The following is a 25,259-nucleotide window of genomic DNA, read 5'->3' on the forward strand; positions in this document are numbered from 1 at the left end:
TTAAATTTAACTATTTTAATAGGTAATGTTGAAACTGATGGAAGAGATTGATGACCGCAGAACGTAATACTTGCCTCCTCAATAAAACTGTCATTAGTTGAATAAATAATCAAAAAAGTCAAAGGAGTAAACAGAAACATGCATGGGATTAATTTATGTGAATCAAGAAACATTTGTATATTTTAGGCTGGATTCCCATTCACTTAAGATTGATGGGTGGTAAATCTAAAGGAGCTGGTGGTATTTTTCATGTCTAAGCCATCCAGTTTGCACTTAAAACTGATTGCTAGAGATGCCAAGTAATAAAATGTACAATGGAAGTGATCACCTATTGGCAAATTCCCACCATGGATAATTGTTTCGTAAGACTTTGATCTAGACCAAGAGCTCTAATTGAAAACAATTCCATTTGGGGGGTCAAATAACACAGTAATGATTCTAAGCACTCTGTCTGCCTGACAAAAGCCATTTCCTGTTCTTGCCCACAAGCCAAGGAATAGTTGGGTGCAGTTAATGGAAAGTGATTGGAGGTTTGAGGCACATTTTTATGGGGGTTGCTTTCAGGTTATGAGCCATAAAGGCTTCCAACTTTAACTATGGCTGTTGAAGCTTCTGCAGAAAAACTACCTGCTGATTTTATGTCTGCTTTTTGACTCTTGACAACAACCTGTTGCAATCCTTCACATTTATTTGCACTTCCTGATTTTCCACCTCCAGAACTGGCCATTTGTTATAATAACAATAATTTAAAGCATTATTTTCAAAATATTGTGAGAATCCCAAACATCCTCTCTGCAGCCACCATCCCTGACATTAAGTCCAGGCAAATTTGTAGCAGGATGAGTGAGCAGTGCAAATTACCAGATGGCATGATTTACGATAGTAATACTAACCTGCTCATTCATGACTGTAGACAACTCACTGAGTAGATCTCTGTAGTGAGATTTCATCTCTTCCTGGTATTCTAATTGGTCTTCTTTAATAAGCCGTTCATTAACCTCTAGAGCGTGCCCGCATGCAGCTGCAAATTGTCTGTGCAGACAAGATCAAAAACAAAATTACTGAGCTAATTACTAATTTTTTCTCAATGACTTCTGGTACATCTTCAATGATCTAATAGCATTACAAACAAACAACCAAATGTGTCAAGGTAACTATGAGGGATTGGGATATAGCTCCACAAGAAAGTTAATGAGATCCCATAAAATTTTATGAACAACAAAATATTTGCTAGTTTTACTGAGAAAAGGAAATTGGTTATTTGTCAAAGAAGTGACACTAAAGCAGATTGTACAATATGAATAACTTAGAAATTTTGGTAGGAGGCAAAACCAAGAGAAGCAACAAGTATTGGACAGGAACAAATGGAGGTGCCAGTTCCACTGCTGACAGCCATACTATTGCAGATGCATTTCTGTACACATTGTATCTACATTTTGTGTGTAAACCTGACACAAAGGATATAACTCTATCACAGGGACTGCCAACATCCGACCACCACAGCCACTGGCCCTACAATGCACTACACCCAATTCTTAGGTATTCAGGGCAGATGGTTAAAACAGGAATTAATCTCTTTGAATCAGATGACTTGAGGCATAACATTTGCTGAGGGTCCCCCTTCTGCAGCAGCCCAGGGGTAGGATTTTGTGTGGCCAAGAGAAAACAGAAGTGCTCCCAAATTCTGCTGGAGTCATTATTGATTCACTCCCCAGCTCTGCTCTCCTGAGATCTACATGACAGCCACTGATATGAAGACTAGTGCCCCAAAATTGATTTGCTTCACTTCATCCTTATCCATGTTTGATGTACCATTCCAAATCAACATATTCTATATCTCTCATTGTTGCTGAATTACTCAAGTCTTATGCTACTTATCAGTATATTATAAATTTCGCATGTGATACACGTCTGAAATAAAAATAAATTGCTGGACAGACTTAGCAAGTTAGGCAAGCAATATCTGTAGCGAAATGTCAGTGATCTTAAACATTAACTCCTTTTCTCTGTCCACAGATGCTGCCTGACCTGCTGAGTATTTCCCAACACTTCCTGTCTTTTTTTTCTAGATTTTCAGTATCTGCAGTTTTTGTTTGCTTTTCAATATGAAGCAAGTCATCTTGGTTGCTTTCCTTCCTCTTTCAGACTAATTATTCCTACTTTCTAACATTCTAAAATATTTAGTTGGTTACTAGAGAAGCAAAGGACTACAGATGCTGGAATCTAGATGAAAAACACGATGATGCTGGAGGAACTCAGCAGGCCAGGCAGTATCCGTAGAGAAAAGCAGGCGGTCAACACCTCAGATCAGGACCCTTCTTCAGGTATTTTAGTTCAGAACCCTTCATCAGAACTAGGTTGAAAGAAGAACAAGTTCATTTTCGGTCAGAAAGAAGGTGGGGGAGGGATGGGTAGAGCAAAGGAAATATCTCTGATGGGGCAAGTCTAATGGGAGAATGGGCATTTCTCTTTCCACAGATGGATCTTTAGCAGTCAAATATTAAACTTGCCAAGATGCTTACCTGAAAATGTCTTTCAGGAGCTTTACTTGGTTGTCTGGATATTTTTTTGCATTTGTTTCCTCAAGAAAAGCCCAAGCATAAGCCATAGGCCCTGCATTTACCTGTGCAAACAAATATATGACTTAATGAGCACCACAGCAAATCAGTAAAACTGGCAGAAAGTCAAAAGGAATTGGTGTGGTGTTATAAACGCATTTTATATCTTTAGAATCATTGTGTACAAGAGATTAACACGGTAAAAACATAGAAAAACTGCATGAATCTCCAATCTCAGTCCTTCCAGTAACAATTCACTATCTTCATGAAATCCCACTTATTTGATTATCCAAGGGGAAAGCAGTTAAAATCTTATCTTTAAGGTAAAGAAATCCCAATACTTGTCTGTACCAAGGTGTCCTTTAATCCAACCGGATTAGTTTCCATCCACAAGTTTTGATCACATTATCCAAACAACTGAGGGACATTGTAAATACAATGAGTATTTGATCACCTTTTTCTGCATTCATTTCATAAATATCCAACACCCAATGTTTAACACAATAATTATTCATATTTATGAATGTTCCATATAGCTAAGTTTTTGAGTTTTAACATGACAGATTCACTTGAAATTTATAACTATGATTCTCATGCACTTAAACTTTGTAGTCATGTTCAAAGAAAGTAACTTGCTTGCAGACAAAAATACTTTTTTACCAAACTACAATGTAATGGCATCGTTACCAATATCTCTTGTCCTGTATCACAGCATTCTGGTCCAAGTTCCTTTATTTGGAACACCAAAAAAGTTAACTTGGAACAGAAAAATTAACCTCAGACTTTTTGATTACCCAGTCCATAAAAGGTTGATGTTGAACTGGAAGCTGGTTTGTACTCATAAAATATAAAAAAAAAGTGATTGAGGAAACTAAGTTGAATGGCATCACCATAATAGATACCTAATGTGGGATATCAAGTTGTATCTTTATATGTTAGAAGCCAGATTCTATTTACTTGGGTTACATTCATTGATTCAATTATGGCTTTTGCACTTACTTAAAGTAAAATTTAACCTATAATGTCCTCACTTATTTAATTTGTGGAGGGTCTCATCTCCCTAGAGCATACTTGATTTTGCTCAGGGTGTTTATTTTGTTAACCACTTTCCATCTGGCCGTCTGCCACAGAAGTACTGCTTCATACATTATGTGTAACCAGATTACATGCAATCATTTTCTGCCCAATTTTGTCTGATGATGTATTTACTTATGTCATAAAGTGCCAACTGCTGCAGTGGCATAATTCCATATGCACAGCAAAGTAATGGAAGGATTGAATGGAAGGTAAAATGATACCAGAGGACAGTTTATTAATATGTCAGCCTCTGATCAATGGTACTCTCTGCACTTACTTAAAGGACCACAAGTTTTAGCTCAGCTCCAGAGGCATGCACATATAATCTGCACTGACACTTTAATACAGTACCGAGAGACTGTTGTATGTTGTAGCTAATTATCTTTTACACTTACTTTGTGAGTTTAGCCTGAACATGTCTGACAGGGGTCAAACTAATGAAAGTTCACAGAGCAGCACAGCCCAGAACACTTTTAAAGTTTATGAAAACTGAGCAAGCAACACAAATAAACTACAAGCACTGCAAATTAATATAATACATGTTATAGAAAACAACGATGGAAAATGCTACAAAATATTGTGCACTAATTTTACAACTTTACACAACTTTAAAAGTTCATTACATAGTCCTTTGGTTCCTCAAAGCATATTGGGATAGAAATTTTGGTCTATTCTTAGTCCAGCTCTTGCTGAAGGTTGGCTACACGTCATTTAGATAAGACATGATAGCATCTCCTTTCAATGCATGTTTATTCACTGAGAAATGAAAAAGAAGCAATGATTTTGGAAGATCATCGATTAAAGCTCCCCTCCAGGTCATTCATCATAGTGCCTGGATCATCTATTTTCACTGAGTAACATCCTGGGATTCCTTTCCTGACGTCACAATGGGAGTACCATTGCCAAAAGAACTGCTGTGGTTCAGTGAGAAGAATCAATTGTGATTGGCTATAAACATATCCTTGTTAGTAAAACCCATGGTGCCCCGAGGACCTGTTGGGCACTACATATAATCACCAAGTATTTTCTTTATTCTCATATGTTATGTAATACTCTCCTATTCAAGATGTTGTGGAAAAGTCTATATTCTTGCCATAAAGTAAAAGAATATGGTGATCAATGCCTATCCAAAATACAGTATATGTTTTTGATGTGTTTTACACAACTGATTTGAAATAAAAAGCAACTTCTTGTCTGAAAAGCATAAATTGTCCACTTCCATGCGCATATGGGCCTAAGTATTAAAGATGCCCAGCAAGAAGCATATTTTGGCATCCCTGTTTAAATATTGGACTTTGGATATGACACTGCCTGAATCTCATCCAAGAAGGCAAGCCCCAGAGGAAGAAACAGGCCTCCTCAGATGCTCTTTGAAGAGATAGGCATTACCTCCATCATACTTCAGGAGACTATCACAGGAGACAACAACAGATATAATTTTCTCAGTATTTTCCAGGTGAGGCCTTCTACTTTTTTTGTGTGTGATGGGTCTTCTGATACTTTGATTCCCTCCATGGGTGAACTCCAAGGGTGTCCACCTCTGCCACTACCACATCCAATCTAGCATCAGGGTAGTGGAATGCCCATTCATGTGCCTGACACGGCAATCCTCACATCAGATCACCCCAAGCCACTGAACTAATTTGAACAGCTGTTCCAGATGAAATGTGTCTCTTTAAGAGCACAAGGCATGACAGTCCTGCAAGTAGGTTTGGAGTTCACATGTGACACCCCAGATTATCGCAGTTGGTGCTCACAATTACACAGATGATCCAAAATTGGTCTCCTCGAGTCAATTACTGCTTGCAAGCCTTGTGCATTTGAAAATCATTCCTGAGCCACCTTAGATGAAACTGATATGGACTCACTCTCACCTCTTTTTTTTGTGCTTTCCTTCTGTAATGTATAATTTTTAGTCCTTTCTCTTGCATTAAAATGGGATAAAACTTCTCAACCTGCAGATTTTGCAAACTCAAGGTACTATCACAGTTGAAAAATGAAAGTATATTTCTTTCAATTAAGGTGACATTACCTTGGCGCTGACACTTCCTTGTAATTTGAGTTGCAGGCGAATCATGTCCACCTCATTCATAGAGCACAAGTGATTGAGTTCTGAAACCTTCCTCGACATTTCATCAATTGCCACCTCAATGGGATTCAGCTCTGTACTGTGCTGGTTAATAACTTGTATCCTCTTTTTAACATATGGAAATGTCTGGCTGGCTGCAGCAACGAACCAAAAGCACTTTTGAAATGAAAACATTGTAAAGCTGCATTTCAATTTATTTACACAAATTATGGAAAGCAAAAATAGTATCAATTATACAAACATTGCTGTGGGGCAAGGAGAACTTTTCAGGTTCAATGAAAATCAAAAACCTATCACTGCTGCCTGACCTCCTTAGTGTTTCCAGCATTTTCTGTCTTTAGATTCAATTCCTGACCTATGGAAATCAACTGACATTATTGTGGCAGCAGTGGGGCAATTCAGTTCATTTTAGTGTTCTAAGCTAGAAAGGGAAACCCCAGTCCCAACTCCATCTCCATTATTTAGTGAATTCTGCTGGCAGAGAATCTGTTTTAGACATCATACATCCCAACCATGGAAATGAATAAAAGCAGGTCAATTACTTCAAGTAAGGTGCTTGAGTAGCAAATATAAGTTGATTGTTCAAAATCATTGCTAATTATAACCCAGTCATAAGATTTAACAGGAAGCTGAGAGGCAACCTTTCCACACAGAGGGTGGCACGTAAATGGAACGAGCTGCCAGAAGAAGTGATTGAGGCAGGTACAATAACATTTAAAAGACATTTGGACAGGTACATGAATAGGAAAGGATTAGAGGGATAGGGGTCAGATGCCGGACTGGTCAAGACAGGCATCTTGGTCGGCATGGACGAGTAGGGCTGAAGGGCCCGTTTCTGTGCTGTATCATATTATGACTCTAATGATAACTGACGGCAGGCTTTTCAGTGAGGTTTCCTGGACAATTTACAGGTACTCTTCAACATGAGACTGAGCATGAGAAATCTCAACCCAAAAACATGACACAAAATTAGTCCACATAATACAAATATTACCCTCTAAAAGTGAATGCATTGAATTCTATTGTATCCTCTTTTATGGTTTTGCATTCATTGATGTTAAAATATTGTGTTTACTCAGCATGCAGTTTAGTTTTTCTCCCCTTTAACATACTAACAATTTCATATGGTGCAAAAGCATCTACAAAAACTAAACATCATGCAGTCATTTCAACTATTCAAATGCTGTTCAATTTAGATCTAATTAGTTTCAGTCACTGTCTTGAAGCAACATCCCATTGTCAGAAATTTCTATATATTTGTGCAATTTTCTATTGCAGTTTTGGCAGAATCTCCAAAGAGATGTCATAAAAACAGTTGAGCAGGGTTCCACAGACCCGATGTCAGAGCTGGAGCTCTTGCAGATATATTCCCCTTCACTGTAACTACTGAACAGATCCAAACAGACTGAGGTATAATTCCTACAATTAATGAATAATTCATTGATTTAAAATGGTCAATTTGAAAATTCTACCATAGATTAAAAAAAACAGAAATTGCTGTAAATACTCAGCAGGCCAGGCAGCATCAGTGGGGAAAGAAGAGTTATTGTTGTAGGATTTTGCTTTTATATCAGGGAAAGTGAGAGATTAAAATAATTTTTAATTTGAAATCAGTGGATCCACATTTCAGAAGCAGAACATGTAGGCATTTCTGTATAGGTTGTTGAGGGCAACCAACTGGCGATGATGTTTTAGCATTTTTATTTTAGCTATTTAGTTTATGCTGAGAAATATTTTAATGACCAAATCCAATAAACTTTAGGAGTTTGTTTTCCTACTTTTAAACCCATAACTCACTTGTTAAGATTGTCCTTCTCTTGCACTGTTCTTCAACTCCCCCATGCTTTTTTCCAGACAGGGTAAAAGGGGTCTCAAACACAAAACGTTTTATGTTGTGATGTCTCTCAAAATCTGTTCTCCTTTCGGCGAGTTCTTTTTCATCAAAATATGGCGTGACATAGGTAACCTGGATATAGGCAAACTTCGGATCCAACTCTTTGGGATTGACCTGAGTGAAGAGGTAAATAATTATTTCTTGCTATTTCTACTTTCTGTATGTATAAACAGTTTCAGAATTAGTGATACTTTGATTTAAAAATTTGCATATCAAAATATCATAAATTTCTGATGGATAGAATGTATAAGACTACATATTTAACATATAACTGTATTCTAAAAAAATATGATACACATTTTATATATTTACTTAAAGGGTCAAATTCATTCAAAAGTTGGCCAGATTGTGTTTGCCAGCTTTACCTTATTAGAATCTTGAATCATTTTCACATTCTCTGACCCATATTTATCAGAATATAGCTTCAACAACCTCTGAGAAATTTCTGAGAGTCCGGTTAGCTTGGGCTCTTTATAAATATATTCTTTGCTGTCATCTTCTTCAAAGAATGCCTGACCAATAAAACAAATACCAAAATTAAAACAGGTTTCCACAATGATTTAGTTGGTGGTAACAGTGCTATAACAAGCAGAATGTTCCTTCTTCCAGTTGGACTGCAGTAAAGGTGTCCAATATTTCTGCACTTCTGGGTTAAGAAGTTGAGTAAAAATTACCCAGGGTTGTTGCTCCTGGCTTCTATACCTAACTGATTCCTACTGAAGTGAATGGTAACAGATTTAATTCACCTTGAACAGTGGTTATTGTTTGATATCTTTCAATCAGAATTGGTAACTTAACTGTTTCATTCCCACTCTTCACAGATGTTAACACTATTGATTTTGGATAGTGGAAGAGGTGATCGCCTAACTCAGCTGAACACATGCAAGTTAACCAAGGATCTGATACATCAAAGGACTGCAATGGCCATCTTACCACTGATTTGAGGAGCTCCACAGCCTTAGAACTGCCCCTTCGCTCAGACCCTACATAGGCAACTGTCCTTTGGAGGACTGAGAATATGAGAAGTGCTTCAATAAATCCCAAAGGAAAAGTTCCGTTATTCACAAGTCCATAAGCTCCCCCAACACTTCGCAAAATTCACCTTCCCATCTCTCGCATTCCATTGGGCAAGTGGCAGCCTCAAGGGTACATAACTTTAACCAACCAGCCATGAGACGGTTGCCTTTTCACCTTTTATGATGACTGGCGAGTTAAAATAGCCAGGGTCTAGGAAGGGAGTAATCCTTGCTTCACCAAAACGTATTCCTATTAACAAGCCCCCTCCAGACCTTGCACACCCTCCGTATTCTCCCACCATAGAATCTTGGCATGTGGGTGTACAAGATCAAGGACCCACTGCATAATGTTTCAAACGCAAAGCAGGAGTGGAATTAATCACAGAAAGGAGAAAACTGTGATGTAAAGTTTACATGAAGACAGTCAACGACAAGAGTGGTTTAATATGCTGTGAAATTGGAAGTTATTTGTACGATGTATTTTCAAGCTTTCAATCAGTAAAAAAAATTTTAAAACAATTAATATATTAGCTTTTATTACATGGATAGACACAGAGTTATTTCATCAAAATCCAGATAGCTGTGTTGATTCAATCACTTATCCCAAATGTACATCAAGCCTCTCCAGTTTGTCCTTAATGTAGCAGAACACTCCAAAAGGCTTCACAAAGATGGTCAGAGTTAGGAGAAGGGACTGCTTAAGATTGAAAGGTGAGCTTTAGGGTGAACTTGTACAGCAGTGAGAGAAGTAGCCTGGCAGAGGTATTTAGGGAGGCTGCTGTGAGAATAAAACAAAGGAGAACCTGTCACCGAAAAGCAGTGTGGAGACCAGCGTCAGAAGACCAAAGAGAGGGGCTTTTCAGCAGAGGGCTAGAGGAGAAAACAGAAGCAGGGTGAGGTATTGACCAGGATGAAGAATTTGTTGCATTGCAAAAGGGAGCTGGCGGAGGCAAGAAAGGACATGGGAAATTATGAATAGAAACAAAATGCTGTAAGAACTCAACAGGTCAGGCAGCATTTGTGGAGGGAGTAACAGAGTCAATATTTTAGGTCAATGATCCTTCATCAGTTCTGACAAAGGGTCTTCGATCTGAAACATTAGCTCTGTTTCTTTTCCCACAGATGTGGCCTGACCTGCTAGTAGTTCCAGCATTTTCTGTTTTTATTTCAGATTTCCAGCATCTGTATTTTTTTTGTATTTTCACTATGAGTGAAGAATGATAATGTTGCTGAGAAGAAACTAAGCAGTGCTGTTGACTGATAGGATATGATGTTTTGAACTTTTTGCAAGGCCAGATTAACAGTTGTTCGAAGTCTTTTAATTCACTTTCAACGGACAGCCAGTGAGTTGATCGCAATCAGAATAGGTAACAATTTTCAGTAAGAAACCCAGTAGAATGACTTAAGTGTTACTAATGTTCAGCTTGATGTAATTTGACTGAATTGATCAACATTTCACTTTGTTTTACAAGCTACTATTACCATGCATTCAATCGTATTAATCTTATGCTGTTACATCAGATTCAAGTTGAAAGCTCAGGTCTGTTCCAGAAGTGAGGTGTAGAGCCAACTCCTTTTCTGGAGACCATGAAAAGAGACTTGAAATCTCTCAAAACTATGTGGCCATGAGATGAAGACTGGGAGCTAATTTAAATAAGATGCAAGCTTATTATAAACCTCAGCATCCCTGTTTGTGACAGGAAACTAGGAAGACCTGAAGCCACAGGAGGACACCACTATATCTATACCATTATTGCCATAGTCTCCAGCTCCCTTGAATAAGAGTTATAGAAGCTACTCAGGTCTTGGTCAGTTTCTTATCTAGGATGACTCCCTGTGATGCAGATTTGGGCTCAATTCTTCCTGACTGCACCAAAATGGAATGGTTTAATTTTGATTTCAGCCACTACGTACCTTTATGTCTTCTGAAAATCAACATCATTTAAATAACTTCTCCATAACCACCTAAAATTCCAATCAATCACCAGCGAACCTGCGTATAATTAGGGTACTGCACAACAGATTTCAGACATATCTGCACTCACAGCACCCAAAGAATAAAACCATAGCATCCAATTTCACACTCCTAAAACCAACAGACATCCCTCCCAACCAATAGCAACTATGCCTCTGACCATCAAAATTCACTCTTTGGACGTCCTCTCCTATATGCACTTCTGCTCTAAAATCTTCCTTGACATAGACTTAATTTCAAAGTCTTTGGCCACTGCTCATAATCTCTCATTTGATGGCTTTAATGTAGAAAAATGTTGTGAAGCTCTTTTCAACATTTTTCTACATTAAAGCTATTATTCAAATACAAATTGACCCTGTTATTTATTAAACACAAAAGGTATGTCAGGAGTACTTTGATTTTTATTTAAAGGACTAAGCCAATGAAATAACAAAAGTGACTCTCCTGTATTATTAATTGTGGTTCACATTAATGAGTCATTTGTGCATTCATCAGTCCTAGTTTTCCCTAGCATTTCATTAATGACTCACTCAAGAAGTTTGACAAATTATAAAATGCATTTATAACTCATTTATTGCAGAAATTAGTAATTGCTCCAGTTCCCATTTGTGTACAAGAGGTGACAGTTCTGTTCACATACCTGGCACCTTTACCCCAAAACATATCATTTATTTAGAATTCACATTTTGTTACAAATCTACGTCTTTACAAATGGAGGCTTAAGTTTATGTTTAACTCACATTAAATTTCCTTTACCCCTTGCTGTTTGCAGGAAAGTTATGATTTGTTTTCCACTCCCAAAGTATACATCCCAATTAGAATTAATGGCCTGGACATCCTTGCATGTTTGCAAACATACACGATAAAGATGCTCTTTGGGGGACCAGCATAAGTTTTGGACTGAACCAAGGGGAGAGAAGCGATTTTCTTACACGATATCCAGTACCTTGTGCAAATATCATGAATTCCAAGCCTTCTCTGCAACTTCATGCAAAAAAAACTTGAAAACAAAATGCTTGAACAAAGAACTAGTTGCAAGACAGGTTTAAATTTTAAAGCATGATCTCCCAAGGCAAGGTCTCTTCAGTTAAAGGTTCTCAAGTAGGAGTGATTTGGTGGCTTTACTTCCAAACAATAGAAGGCAGAGGATACCATCCATCTCTGACAGCTGACGGACACCTGGGCCAAAATTGGTGTAATCATTCCCCCCTCCTCCCTGAAAGGACTGGTGAGTATTCCAGGGTTTGTTTCACTTGCTTCCCTGAAATAACCACAGGCCCTTTAGCCCCTGGTTAGGCTTTTCCCAACCCAGGCCATTTCTTCATCGGGTATCACTTTACAGTGTTTGGGCAACAACATCGACAGATGTCACACACTGATATCACTGCTACTGGCATGTAGTCACATGGGGGATCAGAGCATTTTCCACGACTGCCTTTCCCTACCAGTCGAGGTTGCTGAGACTAATTGTAGACATTACTATAACAGGATTTACAAAATGGAGTAGAAATGACAGCAATCCTTGAAGGGTTTATGAAATGCAAGTCATAGACAAGATCATCAGCATATTTTCTTCAAAAGAAGTTTGCACAAAATGGTCATAAACGTCTGTTAATTGAGATATTTATGTTATTTTTAATTTTGACAGTGAAATGCTATCTCACTGAAGCTTTTATGTATCGTACTTTGTTTTAGAATTGGCACAGTCTTTTAAGTTGAGTTTTGATCAGACATTATCCATGTAAAACCTGTGAAATGTAATTCATTTTTTAAAAATGCATATGCTATGGTAGTGTAACATTAGAATAGCATTTCAAATGGAACATTGACTCTAGATACACATATAGTAATACCATAATTATTGATAAATACCGCCACTGTGTGGTTTATTCTGGACATTACATGAAAGAGGCTTTTTGGAAAAAATGAATAAAGGAGTCATAAAATCATACAGTTTGGAAACAGGCCCTTCAGCCCATTCTGGCCATCAAGTATCTATCTATAGTAATCCTATTTCTCAGCACTCAACCCATAGCCTTCTATGTCATGGCATTCAAGTGCTCACCTGCTTGCTATTAGCAATCCTGAAACAAAATGGACCGACATGGAAGGTGTGAGCTGGCAATTCAGCAACAACGATCCAACAATGGCTGGTGTACACCAGCAATTCCCATTCACTTACACTGAGGAAACATTCTATCAGCCTGTGGCAGGTTCACACTCCTGCCAGGGGATATCCTCTGTTGATGTTAATGGTGGAGAATGGCTAAGAGGGGTGAGGTATTAGAGTTCTTAGAATTTTTAATAATGTGAACATTTGAAATGTATGATTTTTTTAAATATTTAAATGTTTTGGAAAAGTTAGTGGGAGTAATATGTTATTTTGAAAATTATGGTTATGCATGAAGTTAGGTTTTCCAAATGAAGATGAAGTATGATAAGTAAGTAACATCAGAATGTTTCTACAATTCACAGAGACAATAAGAGGACACATAGAGACTTAAAAAAAGACCACAAGATAGTTTTACATGAAGACTCGGTTATCGTATTAATTGTCTGCCTCAAACTACTGTTGATCATTTAAAGTGAAAATTTACTAAGGCTTTAAAAGGTAGAAATGCTAAAAGTTTCTGGTTTACCTTCTGTGAAACAGAGCAACCCTGCTGTTTGGAAGAAGTGGGATTAGAAGAGGGAGAATATTTGGATAAGGGCACACATACATAATTGAGTCACCAAAAATATAATAGATTTGGCGCTTACATTCACACCATGTTTTGTTCTTTGTTATTTGTAATGAATTGGTTAGAAACTTGTGAAGCAAACGATTGATTGGGATGTAAGGGTGGCTCCACAACACTCATAAAGATGCTTGAGGTGAAAATTTAGCTGGTGGAAGCAGCATGCCATCTTTATCATTGTGGACATAGGAACTTTAATGGGAAATTATGGGCAAAACATGACAGCAGAATGTAAAGTTTTATTGATTGGAAGTGCACACAAATGGAAATTACTAATATGTTATTAAAAACATATAGGGTGCCTCACTTGGAGAAAAGCACTGCTGAGGCTTTGAAGAGGCACATTGGAAATTTTGATGCTTAAAAGGCAATGGTTACATGGTTATGTATTTGTGAATCATTTTAAATTTGTTTCCAAATTTACCCGAGTTGCTAAGAGAAGGGAGACATTAAACTGCAAGCTTATCATGGAAATAGCAATACGTACACTCACAAATTCATATGTAAAATTATTCAAAAGTAAAAATTAAGATGGAAAACTCTGCTCTTCAAGCATCATTCAACCCATAATTCTTGCAAGTGACCAGAATTTGAATATTATTTGATGGTACAATGACAGTGAATAAATATTAGCACAATATTAGTCTTCACTTGTGTGAAAACAAGACACAAGGCTAGGTAAAATATAAGGATGACCAACCAAAGCTTTTTAATATGATCTTAGTCTGGTTTAAAAATAAACGTTTCTCTAAGTCTGACTGCATTAAGTAATCTAAATGGTCGCTGATAATCTTTGTAATGAATGGCACACAGTGTATGTACAAATGAATATTCAGGCTATGCATAGCATATGCTTTAATAAGTTGCAAACTGTCTCACTTATCTTGATCGTAATTGGGGCTGTAGTATAAACCATATGTGTAATCAATCATGCTATGGATGAACTGGACCACTCCTAGCCTCAATTTGCTATGCTTTGTTTAAACACTGACTAAACTACATAATAGTTATTAGAAATGGTCAGCGGCTTTTCCATTAGAATCTTTTCAAAAAAGAAATACAATGTTGAAATCTAATATGTATAGTATTTCCATATCTCAAAGTGATTATGAACATAATATTCAACAACATAAATTATTAGCCAATGTTACGTTATTTACAGATGATGTTAAGGGGAAGCTGGATGTCAAAGGGTTTTGAAAAGAAAGCAACAGAGAGAAAAACTTACCACAGCCTTGAGGAATTGGAAAAAAGGGGAAAAAACTGTATTAAAGAAAATAAATACATTGTTGCATAGGTGAATCAAACAAGTATGCAGTTGTCTGTGGGATTTACTAGTGAGAGCAAGAATTGATATTTCTATGATTTGACAGTATTTTCAATAGTAATATTTTACAAAATCAAAAAAGCTAAATATGATTGGCAAGTTAGACAAAGAGAGGCTTGAAACTATATTGGAGAGAGTTTCAATTAGATAACTATTTATTGTAATCTATTGTGGATATTCAGTTAGAGAAGGTTGAGTAAAGTCAAATTAACATTAACATTTCCCACAGGAGACATGACTATTATTTTCCATATATGCCTCTTTTCGGTGCTATTTCACTTATGATCCTTTCCAGACTCAGTTTTCCTTCCATATACCAACATAGTAATGTTGGCAGATATTTAAGAAATTCCTACTTAGTTCTTAAAATTGTTCTCTATGAATGGCAAGTCGAATATCCAAAATGCTTGTGGAAAGCAACAATAGGCTCCACAGGATCATATAGAATTTGATGTGAGATGCTCGACATGATTTAGTATTTCTATATTGTATATGGGAAATACAACTAACTTCAGTTTGTCATAGATCACAGCTTCTGTGATATCACAGGTCAGTTATAGTTAGCAGTGGACAAAATGTCCCACTTAAAGAGAATGTAAAATTATGAATGCAAAAAAATCCATTTTTGGAAACAGTGTAGCATTAAGTAGTACAATACCTAAATGTTAAGATAAGTATAAAGTGGAATCAAAACATTTATAAAAGTATTCGTGCAGATTGTACACAACAGAATGAAGGTGAAATAAACCTACTGACATGTTTAAATTGCATTTGAGATGTGGCCTGCTTTCAAACCAACTGAATGCAAGTGATGTCCTGAACCAGGAAATGGTCTGTGTCACATGACCATGTGGCACTTACCTGTCCATAAAAGGCAACACGATAGTATCTTCCAAACAATCGTTTTTCCGAATGTACAACCTCTGTGATCTTAAGATAAGATCGATGAATGTTGTAGTATAATTCTGCCAATCTCTGCAATGAATAAAATGTTTATATGACTATTGTAACTATGAAAAAAGCTGCACTGCTGATGTAAAATGTCCCTCCTATCCTTGGTATAATAGCACAAATAGTTCTCAGAATCATTTACATGTTACAACACAGAGGGACAATGATAGGAATTAGGGAATCTCTGCTGGATGCTTCAATTACTATTTATTCCAAAGAGAGTTGCTGTTAAAATTAAAAGAATAAAAAGATATTTGTATGTTCTTTGGTATTAACAAATTGGATGGAATAAAAAGAATGTTTTGAAGTTAAAGCACGCATATGACAACACACAAATTTCAAGACTGTGCCATACAGAAGGGGCTAGTGTAGTCCTTTGCTGGCTCTCCAAATACTCCTTCACACTGCTATATCACCAATACCTTTCAAAGTTCTCACTTCCAAAATTGTATATAATTGCCTTTTGAAAATTACTACTGCTTCCTTAATTTTTCTGTGCGGATACATCTAAACTGTAAACAGAAAAGAACGCCTCCCCTCCCAGAGATGCAGGGAGAGCTAAGGAGAGAGGGAGAGAGAGAGAGTGCGAGCGAGGGGGAGAGAGAGAGAGCAAGAGAGAGAGCGAGAGAGGACCAGAGCAAAAATAATGAGAAGTGAGGGAAAACATTTTTTCAAAATGGTGGTATGTTGTATACTTTAGTTTCCCAAAAGGGTTAATTCAGATTTAACAAGGCATTTCTTTGAATTCCACTTTTCTTACGGTTTGACAAAGCAAGGAATATTTTAGACTAAACTCCCCAATCTAATAGAACTTCCTCAGGCAAATATCACCAAGTTAAAGATTTACTTTTCCTATCTCTTGCAATATCCTAGCTCTTTTCAGATTAAAATTATACTGATAAACATTTTCATCAAAAATGTCATTTATGAAATGCCTCATAGTTAAAAACCACCTTGTTTTCAGTACTGATTAACCAAGATTGCGTAGTACCTTGAAGTCTCTCTTTTTCTCATAAACCAAAATAACAGGTTTGTAGACATCTGCAATAAGTTCATGTCGTTCTGATTTCCGTAGGTAATCAACACATGCTTCCAGCTGCTCCACAAGAGTATCCTAATAACAAATAAAACAGTAGTAATATCTTGAAAATCAAACCCTGGATGTACAAATCCTCTACCCCCTCCATCCCACACCAGAGGTCTGAGGAACCTCCACTTCTTCCTTGAATAAAGTCCAACTAATTCCCTTCCATCAATGTATTAATTCATCTGGATCAATTCACCTTTACATTGAACAACTTCTTCCTCAGCTTGAGAAACCCCAGATATGCCTGTGTCTTTGTGGGTTATATGGAACAATCTTTCTTTTTCCAGTCCTATTCAGGCTCCCTGCTTCAACTCTCTTTCTCGTACATCAAAGGCTATTTTGGCACTGTTTCTGAACTCATACAAAACTTGAAAGTGTCATTACTTTTGCTGCCAATTTCCACCCTGCTCTCACTTTCATGATCCATCTCCGACTCTTCCCTTTCCTTTCTGGATCTCTCCATCTCTATCTCAATGATGACAAGACAATGATTACAAGCCCATAGGCTCCCACAGCTATCTCAAACTATACTTAAATACATTTGAGATAGCTGAGGTAGGCTGTAGGCTTGTAATTGAAGTTTGTCACTGGGTATTCCCCCAAAACGGAGATGAAGAGATAGCAAGATCTGATTCTTCAATATTCATAAATTCATGTTTACATCAATCAGCCTCTGTGCAAAGTAACATGCACTTTGCTATCTCAAGTAAGTGGTGAGAATCATGAATGTTACTGCCAACCAATGGGTCATCAAAAAGTCATGGGAAAATAATCCTAATGCCTAAAAGCGGTGATGATTTCTAATTTTGCTTTTACTATTACAGTGATGACAGCTCCGCATTCGATCGTCCAATGTGGCTTTATGCACCAAAAGCAAACTTATCAGCTTCCATCATAGTATCTGACCTTTTGGAATGGGAAGTAAAAATTCTGAAATATTATTGCTTTTATCAATCCAAGCAGTTATTTGCACTGCAGTATTGATATTACCAACCTCACTATATGGGGTGTCCTGCATTCCACAGTCTTCCTTCATTGCCCCCTCTTCTTTTACATTGGGGGTAATTGTTTGAAAGGCTGACCACCCCATTGAAAACAAACCTAAAAAAAAAAGTACTGTCAATTTCATTCATGCGTTTATGTTTATCAAAATACTGGAAACAAGCACATTTTAGCAAGTATAATTGAAGACAATATTAGAAAAATTATTTAAAATTTTACTTTTTATTTTGATAACTAAAATCGAATATTGCATTTGCTGATCATACATCAAATGTATGCATGACATTAATTTTCAATATAATTGCATTAACTTTGCAAGAAAGACAGCTTATAATTAATGCTCCAACATTTTATTTACATTAACCATTGAATTAGATTTATGGTTCAAAAACATTCAAATGTGTCTCATATATTCCAGAATCAGTACATTCATAGATGCAGCACATAACACAGTTGTGACTGTTCAGTACAGGAGACTGTGAATGGATTATAATTTGATACATTAACTTTGATTACTGTCAACCAAAACATGTTCAATAACTGTGCCAGAAAAGATGGCTTTCTTCATTATTTAAAGAATTGCAACACTCCTTCAGTGATTTCTTTTCTTTCTAAAGGTACCATACCTTAAGATTTACTGATTTTTGTCTAGATCGCATATACATAACCTCTGAAGCATTATCTCAATATAAACAACTGACAAACGGGTTGACAGGCACCTTATGTGCTTAAGAAGTACATCTGAAGAGTAGTAATGTAGAAAGCACAACAGTTAGTGTGCACACAGCAAGCTCTAACACATAGCAATGTGATTATGACAGATGATCTGTTTTAGTAGTTGAGAGATAAGCATTGACCGGGGTTAATGGGATATCTACCCTACTCTTCTTCAAAATAAAGCACGTGATCTTTATGTCCATGAGAAAATAGGTGACACTTTGACATGCCTCATTGAATGACAACACTTCCAATGGTACTGCACTGTGGTGGTAGCCTAGATTTCTGTGCTCAAGATTCTAGAGCAAGTCTTGAATCCAGAGCTGAGTGCTATCAACTAATTAAACCACAATTGACAGAAGAGGCATTGCTACTCTGGCGAGTTGACAAGCACTGGTTACAGGTCTTTCTGCTTCATCTTACAAGCGCTAACAAAGGACAAAACAAGTTAGATAGATGATTGACAGAGGCAACCTGAATTTTTTAAAAATGTTAATGAAGCACAAGAAGTGACAAAAATGCAAACTAGACATAAAGGTTTAGTGTACACATGCTAAAACTGCAATACTTGATATGTTTAAAGAGATTATGAAAAAATAACCAAAGACAGACAAACTCTAGTGTTAATGAAATATCCATGGAGTTGCTCTTGCATACAGCACAAAGCGTTGTTAGACCACTCACTTCTTCCTTGGTGTGATATTAGTAATTGGTTACTGTCAGGGTTATGTGATTCCTCAGACAAGGTGGTTGATAAACGGGTCCCTTCTGTTTTCCAATAACCTATAGCAAGGCATCATTATAATAACATGACTATTCTTTACAAAAAAAACACACACACAAGGTATAATATAATACATTACATTAATCCATGTCAAAGAATTCAAGTTCATGCAGGCATAGAAAATGGAAAGAACAAAATCAGACCAGAATCTCCCAGATTTGATCCACACAGACCTTGACAATTACCAAACTTCAATTGTCCTGAACAGTTGTCCAAAGTAACAGGGTCTAATGACAATGAGGGTCCTGTGTCTGCTTCAGCATCTTTCTGAGACACTGATAGGCAAGAGTGACTGACTCATTCATTCTCCAGCTTGCCCAGCAAGTCATGTCTGAGATCAGACAGCGCAATCTCATTTAAAAGGGCTCTTCATGTCCATTAAGGCAAATCTCAGGTTAGTCTTTCTATCTTGGCAGCTTTTGCTTTTGATCAATTTCTGGCCATTTTAGTTGGAGTTGCAATTTAAATAGGCTTGGAGATCAGAAAAGTTCTACATTCTTCACAATGGCTGCCTTTAAAACAATCTTAGAAGATGTTGCTTAATCTGCACTGGAAGATGAAGAGGAGGGGTAGCAACAGCAATGAAGGAGAGAAGGTGCTGGGAGGGAGTGAAGGAGGGAACCCACGAATGCTCCCTCATTATTCCTTATTTTTGCACTATTTATTTTTGTAACTTATAATAATTTTACGTCTTTATACTATACTGCTGTCGCAAGACAACAAATTTCACGTCATATAAGTCAGTGACAATAAATCTGATTCTGAACTACATTCGTGACCTTGAATGTGGCAGAGGATCTGTGTGTTCAGCTGAATCAGGGTGGCAACAACTGAACCATGGCAGCAGTTGCAGCACCAGTTGAAATTTAGCAGCACTCAGGCATACCATTGCCTTGTTTGTTAAGATTAATGCCACTGCCTTGCTTATGCCTCTGGGTCTTTTCAGCTTGAGGCAAGGGACATAAACTGCATAGAACAGTTCTGTGTGAACACCTCCATCAGGTTAAATGTTCAGGCTCTTTCCTAAATGTCATTTCAGCACTTCCCCATGGAAGAAGTGCTGTTGAGCAGATAGCTCAAATATTTGATTTTCCACAGATTCAGCCGATCATAGGCTACACCAGGATGCAAAAGGAAGAGCGTCCATTTTTTGAACGGGCAACTTGTGCATGGACACAGAGAGAAAATGATGCCCCCAGTTTCCCTCCCTGTGGACATAACTCATTCACCCATCCCTCAGCAACCCTCAATTCCTCAAATTCTACAATGTTGGGTACAGGCTTACACTAAACATTGCTTTGCTCATGATCTGTATCAGGAATCCAGGCACAGATGATAAGGGGAACTTCAACTGGAGCCATAGCATTAATAGAACTTCAATGTAGATTTTAAAACAAAAGTTGCACTGTTTGGACATCTGTGGAAGTGTTCTGCAATACTGCGCAGAATGAACCTCAGTATTTTCCCTCATGTAATATGATGTACATCTTTATTAGGGAATGAGAGCAAACCTGAAAATGTCTGAGGAGGAAAATTGGAGGAAGACCAGCAGGGAGACCATGACCTGGATTGTCAAGGAGGAAAATAAAAGCCGAGCAACATTGCCTGAACCCTAACTTAGAAAATAGTTCATGACCATCTAGTTGAAGGCTTTCTTCTCCCCTTATACATCAATATTTCTCATTCAATCCTTACATCCACAGGCTGTTGTCCTCTAATAGTGCACTTTCATGGATGTTGAACTTATATCATGGCTTTTCATTTGCAAATTGCTTGTATTGAACACAGAATCAAAAAGTCTTGTGAAAAACTTTAGCACCAAGTTTTACATATTTGTTGTCTCTTCTGATGTTCCACCTAGGGGGGAAGGAACTAGAAGCCTGAGGGCCATCTGTGAACAAATCATTAACTATAGGCTGAACCTGCAATGTCTGTACCACTGTAGCAGGGCTAGATTGTAAGTTCGTCCTCCAGTGGCCTCCTCTAAGCCACTGCTCTCAAGACAAGCTCGGGACGTTTCATCTTCTGCACAGCTATTCTATAAAGCTAACTTTTCCCCCTTAAACCCTCTGAAGAAATAAAAACCTGATGCTCGTGATTATGATACTTTACATCAACTTTTTTTAATGTTGGACATGAATTTGTTATTTTACTGTTTTAAATGTTTTCTCACTTACTATCAACTGTATGTTGCCCCTTCAACACATAGGTCTCCTCTTCCGCCCTTTCCTGTGGTGCTCTTTGTTACTCATTAAGATTAGTGACATGTCCACAAATGTAACTGCCCTGCCTCACCTCCAGGAACTGCTTATCTTCCACTCAACAAATCCATCCACTATCTGCACTGATTGGGATTCACCATCTGAACAAGTAAAATTACCGATGTTAAGAACGTAGGAAGTGGTAGGCCAACTGGCCTCTCGAGTACAATCTGCTTGTCAGTATACAGTAATTGTGGCTGAGCTCTGGGCTTCAATTTCCCACCATTTCTTCATATCCCTTGATTCTCTTTGTATCCAAAAACTTATTAATCTTCATTCTGAATATATTCAATGGCTGAATATCCATTGCTCACTGGATGGAGAATTCCAAGTATTCACAAAAGTCTGAGAGAAGAAATTTCTCCTCATTTTGTTATTAAATGGCTTACATTTATAAACAGTTGTGACATTATCTTATGAAATATCGGCATTTTGAATTATTATGCAATCATTGATTGACAAGTTTATGACCTACTTTTGATTTATTCACTTACCTCTTCTTTTGAGATATTCTGATATAAGAGCAGCTATATGAATGTAACACATTGCAGCCTGTAATATCAGAAAATATAAATCAGAACTGCAAATGCCATGCAAAAACCACTTCAAGGTAGTGCCACCCAATATCTACTCATGTTCGTCAACAAGCCAAGCCTTTCTCCTGGGTTTAGAAGGAGCTGACAGGGACCAAGCTGCAGATACCTAGATACTTCCATCCTACACAGTCCTGCCTGGAGGACTCAACCAACAGTTAAATTATGGAATGAAAATTTTCAGGATATCTTTCAGTTGAATTGGCACCATCCTTCCACTTCTGAATATTATAATATGACAAAAATCACGGCATAGAAATTGGTGAGCACTATACCTATTTTACAGATATAAAATATATTTAACTGGTGCCTGCATAGGTGCAAGTTATGCTGCTATATTTGTAGGTTCCACCTTTTGAATTTCACAGATGGATGTATAAGACAGGAATTACGCTGATGAATATTTTAATTTGTGCCCCAATATATGTCGAAGAATTCCTTGGTGCAATTATTTGGCCATTGATGGAGCACTTGAGTGGCTATGTCTGAGCCCCACTTATTTTTACACAATTCTCTTTTTCTCTTTAGAACAACAGCAAAAATCAGCATGATTATTCCCCTGATCAAGCTATTTTTTCCCCATCATAATGTTTTCTGCAGCAGAATGCTAAATTCTTTTAGCTTTACAAAGTTATATCCATTTGTTACTGCAAGTATTTTTAATTTTCAATTGAGCTTGAAAATGAAAATATTCCTAATGATTTTGGAAATTCAATGGTATTTTTATGCCAGGGTGCAGTTCAATTTCCAATAACAAGAGTCATATTGCAAGTAGAAATGTTTCCAATACTGCTTCGCTCAGGATGCTTCTGACATGGCTATAACTCAAGTCTAAATGTAATCTTCATCTCTCAAAGGAAAAGGCTGGTCAAATGGGGCAGCAATAAACTTAATATACATTTTGGGTTTACTTGTGTGAATTCTTTCTTTACCCTTCTTTCTCAGAACCTTGAGTGGGAGAATATAATGAGGTAAATTTAATTTTCAATTGAAAGAAGAAGAAAATGCCTCCACAAATAGAAACCATGTAAATCACCTCTGATACATCTCCATTTCGGATATGAATCCTTGCCATGCTCTCAAGCCAAGTCATTCGCAATTCAGGAGTGCTGGCATACGAGTTTGCCAGGCTGTACTGGAGATCAATCAGCATCTCTGGATCCTTTTCATGCTCTTTCATCTGAGCTGTGGCCATTAACACTGTTCTTATTCGCTTAGTTAAGTCTTTCACTTCTACAGGAAACAAAGTATTCTACAGGATTTGAAGCAAAAGGAGAAGTTACTTAAAGTCATATTTAACCATTAATAACTTATTCTGATGGGGCTGAGTGATACCTCATATATACAATTGATCTAACTGCTGATGTATCGCATCACTGACAATATTCAAACTTTTGTTCTGACATTCTCAGATTAAGACAGTTTATGTAGACCCAAGAAACTTGGAGGAAAAGAGTTAAATATACCATTAACAAAAATGTATTGGCCCTAAGTTTCCTGCTACAAGCTCACTATTGTCCAATCCAACATAACTGCTGGTCTGTGGTAAGTATAAACTTATCATGGATATTGCCAATTGGCCAATGTAAACTTGTGCTTGCAAGCTATTCCTATCATCAGTGCTGATGTCCTGTATGGGTGCTGAGCCTTACACGATGTAATATCATTACATGGGGAGAGGGAATAGCAGAACAAGCTCCACATAGAAAATAACTGTAAAGGTAACAACCGAGTGAACCATAGTCACCAGCTTGGCTGGCTGTCTAAAATGTCAAAAACTAGGATGTATCTGAATCTCTGGCATTTAGAAACACTCAAAAATTGCTAAAATATTGATCAAATAATTTAAAAAATTAATTGAATGTTAAAAAGGAACAAAAAGATAAATGCACATTTTTAGACAATATAAGTGTTAAGAAAACTAAATGAGTTTGCTTCCTTCCGGTCATTTCGCTCCATTGAAATGAATGGAGTCACTGTTCCTGCACAGATCTTACCTGGTACAAATTCAGCAGGCAGATTCCCCACCATTAGGTGTTGGAGAATTACCACACATTTATAGTCAGCCACTAGACCATGAGGCCAGCAGGTTCAGGCCTTCCACTTATAGGTGGGAATCCTAAACCTGATGGGACTTACATGGAAAAGTGTTGACCATTCTGTGTGGAGACAAAATGATTTGTAAATAAGAGCCATGGTTATTTAATTCCAAAACTTACAGAGGCAATAACAATATTTTATCTCTATGTTTATGGAGTGCAATGATTTTATATCAATGGTATAGAATCCCGTCTACTTATTATTGTCCCTGTATTGGTTCCACATACCTGGAGACAGTACCATGTTTGCAAACAGAACTTAAAATAACTTCACCGAAACATGCTTACTTTCATAGGCTTATCTCCATTTGCAAAATTGTTAATTATTGCTAGTGAATGCTGGAATCGAGTGCCTCCCATTCCCACATCTGCTATCAGTTGACTAACGGCTTTGATAAGCTGCAAAGGAGATAAAATGTATAAATTAAATGTTTCTCCACAAAGAAACATGGAAATCTATTTCAGCATTAAACATTAATTATCTTTATTCTCTATTAATTATTTTAAGAATTAAACTATCAAGATCTTGGTATCTGTTTTAAAATCCTGAACATACTTGTTTGCATTCCCATCCCCAAGCCCACTGCACTTTGCAACTGTTTAAAAACAGAGACAAAAGAATAACAGCAGATTTGATAGGGTTCTCAGCAGTTATATGTATTTTTGCAGAATTTATAGACATGTCATTTGTTTTTAATTGTTTTGGTAAACTTTGAAAAACATAGTTCTACATCACCAAATGTCCAGTGTAATGAATTCAAGTCATCTAATACTGAATTGGTGACATAACTAAAATTGTTTCAATTAAAATATTTGTTCATTATGCAAATAGTCTTATGCAGACCAAAATGTGGATTACATGATAATGAAGACCAGGCAATGGCTTAGGATGAGGGGATCAAGTTGGCAAACTGGATCCCAAGTTGGCTTAGTGATAGGAGGCAGAGGGCAAAGGTCAAGGGTTATCTTTGTGGTTGGAAGCCAATGACCAATGGTGTACCACAGGGATCAGTGCTGGAATCCTTACTGTCTTTTTTATATATACTTTAATGACTTGAATGTGAACGTTTGAGGTATGGTCAGTAAGTTTG

The 25,259-nt window shown here is 37.2% G+C and overlaps 1 protein-coding gene across 1 annotated transcript in view; it reads right to left on the reverse strand.

Moving 5' to 3' along the window:
- Positions 1–25,259, reverse strand: part of dock10 (dedicator of cytokinesis 10) — a 255,301-nt gene that overhangs the window by 4,055 nt on the left and 225,987 nt on the right. The window contains 12 exon segments of the mRNA XM_052017557.1: positions 894–1,032; positions 2,523–2,623; positions 5,668–5,858; positions 7,522–7,732; positions 7,984–8,130; positions 15,536–15,649; positions 16,617–16,739; positions 17,707–17,813; positions 19,116–19,214; positions 21,971–22,028; positions 23,106–23,321; positions 24,457–24,567. Coding sequence (XP_051873517.1) covers positions 894–1,032; positions 2,523–2,623; positions 5,668–5,858; positions 7,522–7,732; positions 7,984–8,130; positions 15,536–15,649; positions 16,617–16,739; positions 17,707–17,813; positions 19,116–19,214; positions 21,971–22,028; positions 23,106–23,321; positions 24,457–24,567 — 1,617 coding nt within the window.

The sequence above is a fragment of the Pristis pectinata genome, chromosome 6 (assembly GCF_009764475.1).
Source record: "Pristis pectinata isolate sPriPec2 chromosome 6, sPriPec2.1.pri, whole genome shotgun sequence".
Taxonomy (NCBI): Eukaryota; Metazoa; Chordata; class Chondrichthyes; order Rhinopristiformes; family Pristidae; genus Pristis; species Pristis pectinata.